The sequence below is a fragment of the Nerophis lumbriciformis genome, linkage group LG08, assembly GCF_033978685.3.
Source record: "Nerophis lumbriciformis linkage group LG08, RoL_Nlum_v2.1, whole genome shotgun sequence".
Lineage (NCBI taxonomy): Eukaryota > Metazoa > Chordata > Actinopteri > Syngnathiformes > Syngnathidae > Nerophis > Nerophis lumbriciformis.
The window spans coordinates 3,059,997-3,071,770 of record NC_084555.2 but is presented as its reverse complement, the minus strand read 5'-3'; the positions used below and the strand labels follow the sequence as shown (position 1 = coordinate 3,071,770).

The 11,774-nt window shown below is 40.0% G+C and overlaps 1 protein-coding gene across 1 annotated transcript in view; it reads right to left on the bottom strand.

Annotated features, from left to right (window-relative positions):
- Window positions 1–224: 224 nt before the first annotated feature.
- Window positions 225–11,774, bottom strand: part of LOC133611399 (thrombospondin-type laminin G domain and EAR repeat-containing protein-like) — a 67,125-nt gene continuing 55,575 nt past the window's right edge. Inside the window, exon 13 of the mRNA XM_061968135.2 lies at window positions 225–459. Coding sequence (XP_061824119.1) covers window positions 306–459 — 154 coding nt within the window. The 3' untranslated portion in view covers window positions 225–305. The remainder of the gene's footprint in view (window positions 460–11,774) is intronic.

The window sequence follows — 11,774 nt, the reverse complement described above, 5'->3', positions numbered from 1 at the left end:
TTGAAAATTATTTGCAAATCATTGTATTCCGTTTATATTTACATCTAACACAATTTCCCAACTCATATGGAAACGGGGTTTGTAAATACATCTGATTTGAACAGATAGTGTGCAAAACACCGCTCTCTTCGGCAAAGAAAATAAGAGTAGCTTATTTTAATAATTTACATTTTTGGTGTATTGAAACTCATTTACACTCTTGACACCGCCACTCATACACACGTACACACACATGAATGCTGCATGCCCTGCCTTATTTATAGGGAGAGGGACGTGCATACACACGCATAAATATGGTCGGGAGCTTAGTACATTTTCAGCCTGAACACTTTGGAGAGGGGCGCTTTGGCGCTGGAGTAGATCAGATAAGACTCTCCGTCGGCGGTGAAAAACTCCCAGTCACTGCAGCCGATGGTTGGGAGCCAATGGGCGGGGACAAAGCCTTCGTAACCTTGCCACCTTAAAATGAGGACACAAGAGACTAATTAGTGGAGACTTGCCAAAAAAAAAAAACAAAGCGTACAAAAAAAAATACTGAAAATGCTGTAATTATGCATGCCAGGCCAATAGTGGGCGATGTCGTATTTTCCGCACTATAAGGCGCACCTAAAAACCACAAATTTTCTCAAAAGCTGACAGTGCGCCTTATAACCCGGTGCGCTTTATATATGGATAAATATTAAGATTCATTTTCATAAAGTTTAGGTCTCGCAACTACGGTAAACAGCCGCCATCTTTTTTCCCCGTAGAAGAAGCGCGCGGTGCATGCTGGGATATGTGACGTTTCATTTCCATTTGTGTGTTTATGTAAAGACCCCAAAATGGCTCCTATTAAGTGTGTTGTCTGTCTAATTATAAATAATGCAGACGAGGCGTGTTAACTGAGTTCTCAACGTTTACTCACAGCGTGCTAACTGCCAGCATACAACGCTTCTCAGGGCTACCGCGCATGCTCGTAACTATCGTTGCATGCTGGGTAGTGTAGTTGTTATATTTGCTAGCTCATAACAGCACATTGAGAGACACGCTTACGCGCTTAATTCAATACTCGCCGTCATTCCGGGTGGATTGACAAAAGACCTCCAGCCGCTAGATATTGGTGTCAACAGGGCATTCGAAGCTAGACTGCTAACTGCGTGGGAACAATGGATGACAGAAGGCGAACACACCTTCACTAAGACGAGGAGGCAGCGCCAGACGACGCCAACATCTGCCAGTGGATCGTAAATTTGCCCAACTTTTCACTTCGGACACCGAAGACGAAGGATTTACGAATGAAGAATAACTTCAGAAAGTGAGCGCTATGTTTATTTTGTGTGTTGTGACATTAACGTTCGAGCAACATTATGTTGCTATTGCTCTGCACTATTTTGAATTTTACTATGTTTGTGATTGCACATTTGCGTACATTTTGGGAGTGAACAGAGTTGTTAGAACGCTGGTTTTTAATATATTATTAAAGTTTGACTGACCTATCTGACTGTTTTTTTGACATTCCCTTTAGCGCAGCGTAGGCGCGGCTTATAGTCCGGGGCGGCTTATTGGTGGACAAAGTTATGAAATATGCCATTCATTGAAGGTGCGGCTAATAATCCGGTGCGCCTTATAGTGCGGAAAATACGGTACTTAAAAATAATTCAACATCCTTTTCCAGGTGCCTACTTGGCTTGGTTTTTCTTTTCTATTGGCAAAAGCAGACACTATAGGATGAGGACAAGTTGAAACCAGGATAAATGACAACAAACGGAGACAGCCCTCGCAAAAATGACTAATGATCTACTGCTAACGATGGATTCTGATGCGTCATCTATGTTGCTGCTTCTTGATCTTAGCGCTGCTTTCGATACCGTCGATCATAATATTTTATTAGAGCGTATCAAAACACGTATTGGTATGTCAGACTTAGCTTTGTCGTGGTTTAACTCTTATCTTACTGACAGGATGCAGTGCGTCTCCCATAATAATGTGACCTCGGACTATGTTAAGGTAACGTGCGGAGTCCCTCAGGGTTCGGTTCTTGGCCCTGCACTCTTTAGTATTTACATGCTGCCGCTAGGCGACATCATACGCAAATACGGTGTTAGCTTTCATTGTTATGCTGATGACACCCAACTCTACATGCCCCTAAAGCTGACCAACACGCCGGATTGTAGTCAGCTGGAGGCGTGTCTTAATGAAATTAAACAATGGATGTCCGCTAACTTCTTGCAACTCAACACTAAGAAAACGGAAATGCTGATTATCGGTCCTGCTAAACACCGACATTTATTTAATAATACCACCTTAACATTTGACAACCAAACAATTACACAAGGCGAATCAGTAAAGAATCTGGGTATTATCTTCCACCCAACTCTCTCCTTTGAGTCACACATTAAGAGTGTTACTAAAACGGCCTTCTTTTATCTCCGTAATATCGCCAAAATTCGTTCCATTTTATCCACTAGCAACGCTGAGATCATTATTCATGCGTTCGTTACGTCTCGTCTCGACTACTGTAACGTATTATTTTCGGGTCTCCCTATGTCTAGCATTAAAAAATTACAGTTGGTACAAAATGCGGCTGCTAGACTTTTGACAAGAACAAGAAAGTTTGATCATATTACGCCTATACTGGCTCACCTGCACTGGCTTCCTGTGCACTTAAGAAGTGACTTTAAGGTTTTACTACTTACGTATAAAATACTACACGGTCTAGCTCCGTCCTATCTTGTCGATTGCATTGTACCATATGTCCCGGCAAGAAATCTGCGTTCAAAGAACTCCGGCTTATTAGTGATTCCCAGAGCCCAAAAAAAGTCTGCGGGCTATAGAGCGTTTTCTATTGGGGCTCCAGTACTATGGAATGCCCTCCCGGTAACAATTAGAGATGCTACCTCAGTAGAAGCATTTAAGTCCCATCTTAAAACTCATTTGTATACTCTAGCCTTTAAATAGCCCCCCTGTTAGACCAGTTGATCTGCCGTTTCTTTTCTTTTCTCCTCTGCTCCCCTTTTCCTTGAGGGGGGGGGGGGGGCACAGGTCCGGTGGCCATGGATGAAGTGCTGGCTGTCCAGAGTCGGGACCCGGGGTGGACCGCTCGCCTGTGCATCGGCTGGGAACATCTCTACGCTGCTGACCCGTCTCCGCTCGGGATGGTGTCCTGCTGGCCCCACTATGGACTGGACTCTTACTATTATGTTGGATCCACTATGGACTGGACTCTCACAATATTATGTCAGACCCACTCGACATCCATTGCTTTCGGTCTCCCCTAGAGGGGGGGGGGGGGGTTACCCACATATGCGGTCCTCTCCAAGGTTTCTCATAGTCATTCACATCGACGTCCCACTGGGGTGAGTTTTTCCTTGCCCGTATGTGGGCTTTGTACCGAGGATGTCGTTGTGGCTTGTGCAGCCCTTTGAGACACTTGTGATTTAGGGCTATATAAATAAAGATTGATTGATTGATTGATTGAATAACCGAACTAAACAATATACATTACACAAATATATCGTCCCCCACACTTGTTTGCGCAACTTTTCAGAGAAGAGGCGCTCAACTTAACGGACAACAAATTTGTATTTAAAAAAAATTAAACAGGCTTCGCTCCACACCGTAAAAAGTATTTTTAATTTAACTTTCCCAACCATCAAGTGGAAGATGTAGGTTTAATACTTGTGTTTTTGTTCAGTAAATAAACTAACCAAGCTAATGTGAGTTTAATGCTAGAGTTGCTAACCTTTGTGTCCTCCTCTACCCATCCTTAAAGGGGTCACATTATTTTTTTCTCTAAATTTAAAACACTTCCTTGTGGTCTACATGAGTGTTTTTCAACCACTGTGCCGTGGCACACTAGTGTACCGTGAGATATGGGTTACCCACATATGCGGTCCTCTCCAAGGTTTCTCATAGTCATTCACATCGACGTCCCACTGGGGTGAGTTTTTCCTTGCCCTTATGTGGGCTTTGTACCGAGGATGTCGTTGTGGCTTGTGCAGCCCTTTGAGACACTTGTGATTTAGGGCTATATAAATAAACATTGATTGATTGATTGATATTGTCTGGTGTGCCGTGGGAGGTTACAGGTAAAAAGCCAGTAAATTAGAATATTTTGAAAAACTTGATTTATTTCAGTAATTGCATTCAAAAGGTGTAACTTGTACATTATATTTATTCATTGCACACAGACTGATGCATTCAAATGTTTATTTCATTTAATTTTGATGATTTGAAGTGGCAACAAATGAAAATCCAAAATTCCGTGTGTCACAAAATTAGAATATTACTTAAGGCTAATACAAAAAAGGGATTTTTAGAAATGTTGGCCAACTGAAAAGTATGAAAATGAAAAATATGAGCATGTACAATACTCAATACTTGGTTGGAGCTCTTTTTGCCTCAATTACTGCGTTAATGCGGCGTGGCATGGAGTCGATGAGTTTCTGGCACTGCTCAGGTGTTATGAGAGCCCAGGTTGCTCTGATAGTGGCCTTCAACTCTTCTGCGTTTTTGGGTCTGGCATTCTGCATCTTCCTTTTCACAATACCCCACAGATTTTCTATGGGGCTAAGGTCAGGGGAGTTGGCGGGCCAATTTAGAACAGAAATACCATGGTCCGTAAACCAGGCACGGGTAGATTTTGCGCTGTGTGCAGGCGCCAAGTCCTGTTGGAACTTGAAATCTCCATCTCCATAGAGCAGGTCAGCAGCAGGAAGCATGAAGTGCTCTAAAACTTGCTGGTAGACGGCTGCGTTGACCCTGGATCTCAGGAAACAGAGTGGACCGACACCAGCAGATGACATGGCACCCCAAACCATCACTGATGGTGGAAACTTTACACTAGACTTCAGGCAACGTGGATCCTGTGCCTCTCCTGTCTTCCTCCAGACTCTGGGACCTCGATTTCCAAAGGAAATGCAAAATTTGCATGGTTGGGTGATGGTTTGGGGTGCCATGTCATCTGCTGGTGTCGGTCCACCGACCTGAGATCCAGGGTCAACGCAGCCGTCTACCAGCAAGTTTTAGAGCACTTCATGCTTCCTGCTGCTGACCTGCTCTATGGAGATGGAGATTTCAAGTTCCAACAGGACTTGGCGCCTGCACACAGCGCAAAATCTACCCGTGCCTGGTTTACGGACCATGGTATTTCTGTTCTAAATTGGCCCGCCAACTCCCCTGACCTTAGCCCCATAGAAAATCTGTGGGGTATTGTGAAAAGGAAGATGCAGAATGCCAGACCCAAAAACGCAGAAGAGTTGAAGGCCACTATCAGAGCAACCTGGGCTCTCATAACACCTGAGCAGTGCCAGAAACTCATCGACTCCATGCCACGCCGCATTAACGCAGTAATTGAGGCAAAAGGAGCTCCAACCAAGTATTGAGTATTGTACATGCTCATATTTTTCATTTTCATACTTTTCAGTTGGCCAACATTTCTAAAAATCCCTTTTTTGTATTAGCCTTAAGTAATATTCTAATTTTGTGACACACGGAATTTTGGATTTTCATTTGTTGCCACTTCAAATCATCAAAATTAAATGAAATAAACATTTGAATGCATCAGTCTGTGTGCAATGAATAAATATAATGTACAAGTTACACCTTTTGAATGCAATTACTGAAATAAATCAAGTTTTTCAAAATATTCTAATTTACTGGCTTTTACCTGTATGTAATTTCACCTAATTGGGTTAAAATATTTTTTGCAAACCTGTAATTATAATCCGCAAATAATGTGCCGTTGTTGAGTGTCGGTGCTGTCTAGAGCTCGGCAGAGTAACCGTGCTATTCTCTTCCATATCAGTAGGTGGCAGCAGGTAGCTAATTGCTTTGTAGATGTCGGAAACAGCTTGTGGTGATCACAATATGCAGACGACAGCGGGAGGCAGTGTGCAGGTAAAAAGGTACACTGCAAAAAGTCAGTGTTCAAAAACAAGGAAAAAAAGAAAAAAAATGAGGGGTATTTTATTTGAACTAAGCAAAATGATCTGCCAATAAAACAAGAAAATTCAGCTTGTCAAGACTTTCAAAACAAGTAAAATTAGCTAACCTCAATGAACCCAAAAATACCTTAAAATAAGTATATCCTCACTAATAACAAGTGCACTTTTCTTGGTAGAAAAAAAAGAGACCTTTTGGCTCAATATGTTGAAAAATATTCTTAAATTAAGTAAATGCTAGTGCCATTATCTTGACATAATGATATGCGCTCGGCATCATGATTTTTTTTTTTTTCATGCTTGAAGTAAGAAATTATTACTTTAAAAAAGTAGTTTTATACTTGTGAGTTTTAATGACACAGCTTTGCATCAGTTGATATTCTAGTTTCAAGCATGTTTTACTCAATATAGGTCTTAAATCTCAGCTACAAGCTCCAATATCTTACTGAGATCATTTAGGACCAAAACCCTTAAAACAAGTAAAACACTCTAACATAAAATCTGCTTAGTGAGAAGAATTATCTTATCAGACAGAAAATAAGCAAATATCACCCTTATTTGAGATATTTAATCTTACTGAGATTTCAGTTTTTGCAGTGTATCTAATGCTTAAACCAAAAAATAAACAAAAGGTGAGTGCCACTAAGAAAAGGCATTGAAGCTAAGGGAAGGCTGTGCTAAACCAAAACTGAACTGGCTACTAAGTAAACAAAAACAGAATGCTGGACGACAGCAAAAACTTGCAGCGTGTGGAGCAGAGACGGCGTCCACAAAGTACATCCGTACATGCCATGACGATCAACAAAGAAGGATATCAACAACTTTAATAGTCTCGATTTTTACAAAGCAGGTGCAGGGTATAGCGCTCTGAGGAAGACACAAAACTACGACAGGAAAAGCCACCAAAATAGGAGCGCAAGACAAGAACTAAAACACTACACACAGGAAAACAGCAAAAAACGCAAAATAAGTCACGGAGTGATGTGACAGGTGGTGACAGTACACCTACTTTGAGACAAGAGCTATAGTGATGCATGCTTGGTTATGCTTTAAATTCATATCCAACACTTGCGACAACAATTTTTTACTGTCAATATCAGCTGTTGAGTTTAATTTTTTTATGTTTTCTGCTGGTGGTGTGCCTCAGAATTTTTTTAATGAAAAAAATGTGCCTCGGTTAAAAAAAGGTTGAAAAACACTGGTCTACATAACATTTAATGGTGGTTCTTTGGTCAAAATGTTGCATAGATTTTGTTTTAAAGACCATTTTTAAGCCGCTTTCTGACCGTCTCTTATGTGGGCGGTCTTCTCCCCGCCAGCCTTGTTATAGTTTGTAGCATTTCCATATGGAGTCTACTGACAAATATAAGTTCCAACTATACTCTATTGTTATTATAAATGGCAACAGAGGAGGATGCATGTGGCTGTACGAGCCAGTCTGCCCCACAACAAGAGGATAGAGAAAAATAAGAAAATTATTGACAACATCGTCGGACTACAATGGCATACTCGCGCAAATCTATTTGGGAAAATTTCTACCATATATGGAGGTATCCGCTGACCTGTTGGATCTGTTGGAAAAATGTCACAAGTTGTGCAAATGTGCTCGTTGGAGGATGTACTTTATATGAAGGAAAGCAAGATTGTTTTATAAATGTCTCCGCAATGCATCCCTGGTTTGATTTCAAATTTTCTGGACTTATGCAGATACCAAATACACAAAAATATGTACCAATAGGTAAGAAAAGTTGTTTTATACCTTGTTTTCTGAAAGATTACTTTTTCGGTTTTGCACGAAAATGTTCGCCAAAATCTTTGCCCAAGTTTTCGTATGCTGTCTCATTTATTGTACGACCAATATTGCTCGTAAAAACTAGTCTGTTTGCCCACGTATCATTCTGCAGAATCCAGCGCACACGCAAAGAATCCCATGCCTCGGGGACTCCGTTTATTGAGTAGGGCCGCAAAATAAACCACCGTGGGGCCAAGGAAAGTTGCGAGTGCCAGCACTTTGATTAAAAAAAGGTGAAAAACATTATTGGGTTCAAGAAATAAAGGTTCTTTGCTAAAAAAAAAAAGAGTCTTCAATGAAGGTGAGAATGATCGTCACGTATCCATTTAGTTCATCATGTATAGGTAATTTGCATTATTTTCTGTATGTAAAACTAGAATTATTACCTGGTAATATTTGTGAGTGCCTGGAACAGATTGATTGGATTTACATCATTTATTATGGAGAAAAAAATCTGACTGACTTCTTGGAAGGGATTACTAACAAAAACTGAGATAATCAGTGTGTACAGTGCATCCGGAAATTATTCACTATGCTTCACTTTTCCTCATTTTGTGTTACAGCCTTATTCTAAAATGGAATACATTCAATGTTTTCTCCAAGATTCTGTAGACAATATCCCATTATTGACAATGTGAGTATTCACAGATTTTGCTCAACACTTTGTTGATGCACCTTTGGCAGCAACTACAGCTGTAAGTCTTTTTGAATACGATGCCACTTGCTTGGCTCACCTATCTTAGGGCAGTTCCGCCCATTCCTCTTTTTCCATTCCCCTTTCCAGCACCTGTCAAGCGCCTTCAGGTTGGATAGGAAACGTTGGTTTTAATCCAGGATGTCTTGCGGCATTATATTCAAAAAGACTTGTGGCTGTAGTTGCTGCCAAAGGTGCATCAACAAAATATTATACAAAAGCTGTGAATACTTATGGACACATGATTTTGTTTTTTATGTTTAATACATTTGAAAAAAAAAAAAAAATTTCACATTGTCATTGTGGGGTATTGTGTGTCGAAGTTTGAGGACAAAAACAAATGTATTCCATTTTGGAATAAGGCTGTTCAGTTCAGTTTCAGTTTATTTTGAACATGCATACGATACAATGTAATTAACCACATTTTTCCAGTTGTTTCATTACGGCACGTCCGAAAAGGAGTAGGAAGAAGCAGAGCTTATTCAACCCTATCCCTTTTCATACCATAGCAATTTTATCCAATTTACTTGTCCTCCGTAACAGAACAGTGAACAAATAAATAATACATAAATAAATAATATACCATAGTAAGCAAACAGATATTGAATACATAAATAATCTTTGTCTCAATAAAAAAAAAGAAGAAGAAAAAAAGAGTTCAAGATGTTCATCATAATTCTTGTTCTGTGTACTTTGAACAGTATCTATAAACTGAATCATATTGGTGCTTTGTTTGATTTATTTGCTTAATCCGTTCCATCATTTAATTCCACATACTGATATGCTAAAGGTTTTAAGTGTTGTGCACGCATACAAATGTTTTAAATTACATTTTCCTCTAAGGTTATATTTGTCCTCTTTTGTCGAGAAAAATTGTTGTACATTCTTGGATAGCAGGTTATAGTTTGCTTTGTACGTCATTTTAGCTGTTTGCAAATGCACTAAATCGTTGAATTTCAATATTTGGGATTCAATAAATAAACAAAGTAACATAACAAAATGTGGAAAAAAAAGAAGCGCTGTGAATACTTTCTGGATGCACTGTATGTAAAAAGTGGATAAAGTGAACAAAAGCGCTTCTTGGAGACTGGTGTGGACTAGGGTTGTATGGTATACCGGTATTAGTATAGTACCGCAATACTAATGAATCATTTTCGGTACTATTTCGCCTCTAAAACGTACCGGTCCCGCAACCCCCCCGCGCCCGCGTCGTCGTTACCTCAAGTCATTGCTGGTTTACAAGCAGACGAGCATGTTCGGCAGCACACAATCACAGAGTACCGTATTTTCCGCACTATAAGGCGCACCTAAAAACCACAAATTTTCTCAAAAGCTGACAGTGCGCCTTATAACCCGGTGCGCTTTATATATGGATAAATATTAAGATTCATTTTCATAAAGTTTAGGTCTCGCAACTACGGTAAACAGCCGCCATCTTTTTTCCCCGTAGAAGAAGCGCGCGGTGCATGCTGGGATATGTGATGTTTCATTTCCATTTGTGTGTTTATGTAAAGACCCCAAAATGGCTCCTATTAAGTGTGTTGTCTGTCTAATTATAAATAATGCAGACGAGGCGTGTTAACTGAGTTCTCAACGTTTACTCACAGCGTGCTCATAACCACATTCTAACTGCCAGCATACAACAACGCTTCTCAGGGCTACCGCGCATGCTCGTAACTATCGTTGCATGCTGGGTAGTGTAGTTGTTATATTTGCTAGCTCATAACAGCACATTGAGAGACACGCTTACGCGCTTAATTCAATACTCGCCGTCATTCCGGGTGGATTGACAAAAGACCTCCAGCCGCTAGATATTGGTGTCAACAGGGCATTCGAAGCTAGACTGCTAACTGCGTGGGAACAGTGGATGACAGAAGGCGAACACACCTTCACTAAGACGAGGAGGCAGCGCCAGACGACGCCAACATCTGCCAGTGGATCGTAAATTTGCCCAACTTTTCACTTCGGACACCGAAGACGAAGGATTTACGAATGAAGAATAACTTCAGAAAGTGAGCGCTATGTTTATTTTGTGTGTTGTGACATTAACGTTCGAGCAACATTATGTTGCTATTGCTCTGCACTATTTTGAATTTTACTATGTTTGTGATTGCACATTTGCGTACATTTTGGGAGTGAACAGAGTTGTTAGAACGCTGGTTTTTAATATATTATTAAAGTTTGACTGACCTATCTGACTGTTTTTTTGACATTCCCTTTAGCGCAGCGTAGGCGCGGCTTATAGTCCGGGGCGGCTTATTGGTGGACAAAGTTATGAAATATGCCATTCATTGAAGGTGCGGCTAATAATCCGGTGCGCCTTATAGTGCGGAAAATACGGGGTACTTACAAGCAGACACAATGTGTAGACAGAAAAGGGAGAAGGGACGCATTTTGGCTTAAAAACTACCGCATTTTTCGGAGTATAAGTCGCTTCGGAGTATAAGTCGCACCGGCCGAAAATGCATAATAAAGAAGGAAAAAAACATATATAAGTCGCACTGGAGTATAAGTTGCATTTTTTGGGGAAATGTATTTGATAAAAGCCAACACCAAGAATAGACATTTGAAAGGCAATTTAAAATAAATAAAGAATAGTGAACAACAGGCTGAATAAGTGTACGTTATATGAGGCATAAATAACCAACTGGTATGTTAACGTAACATATTATGGTAAGAGTCATTCAAATAACTATAACATATAGAACATGCTATACGTTTACCAAACAATCTGTCACTCCTAATCGCTAAATCCCATGAAATCTTATACGTCTAGTCTCTTACGTGAATGAGCTAAATAATATTATTTGATATTTTACGGTAATGTGTCAGTAATTTCACACATAAGTTGCTCCTGAGTATAAGTCGCACCCCTGGCCAAACTATGAAAAAAACTGCGGCTTATAGTCCGGAATTTACGGCAATAGTATCAACACTTCTGTTTGTTCTTATTTAAGTTGATCTTTTTGCTCTTTTTTTGTTACATTTTAGTATTTTGTTTGACTTAATTCCAATAATATTGGGGCCGCACACTTAGGACACCCCTGATTTATAGGAACAATACATGAATATACCGTATTTTTTGGAGTATAAGTCGCTCTGGAGTATAAGTCGCACCGGCCGAAAATGCATAATAAAGAAGGAAAAAAGCATATATAAGTCGCACTGGAGTATAAGTCGCATTTTTTGGGGAAATGTATTTGATAAAAGCCAACACCAAGAATAGACATTTGAAAGGCAATTTAAAATGAATAAAGAATAGTGAACAACAGGCTGAATAAGTGTACGTTATATGAGGCATAAATAACCAACTGGTATGTTAACGTAACATATTATGGTAAGAGTCATTCAAATAACTATAACATAT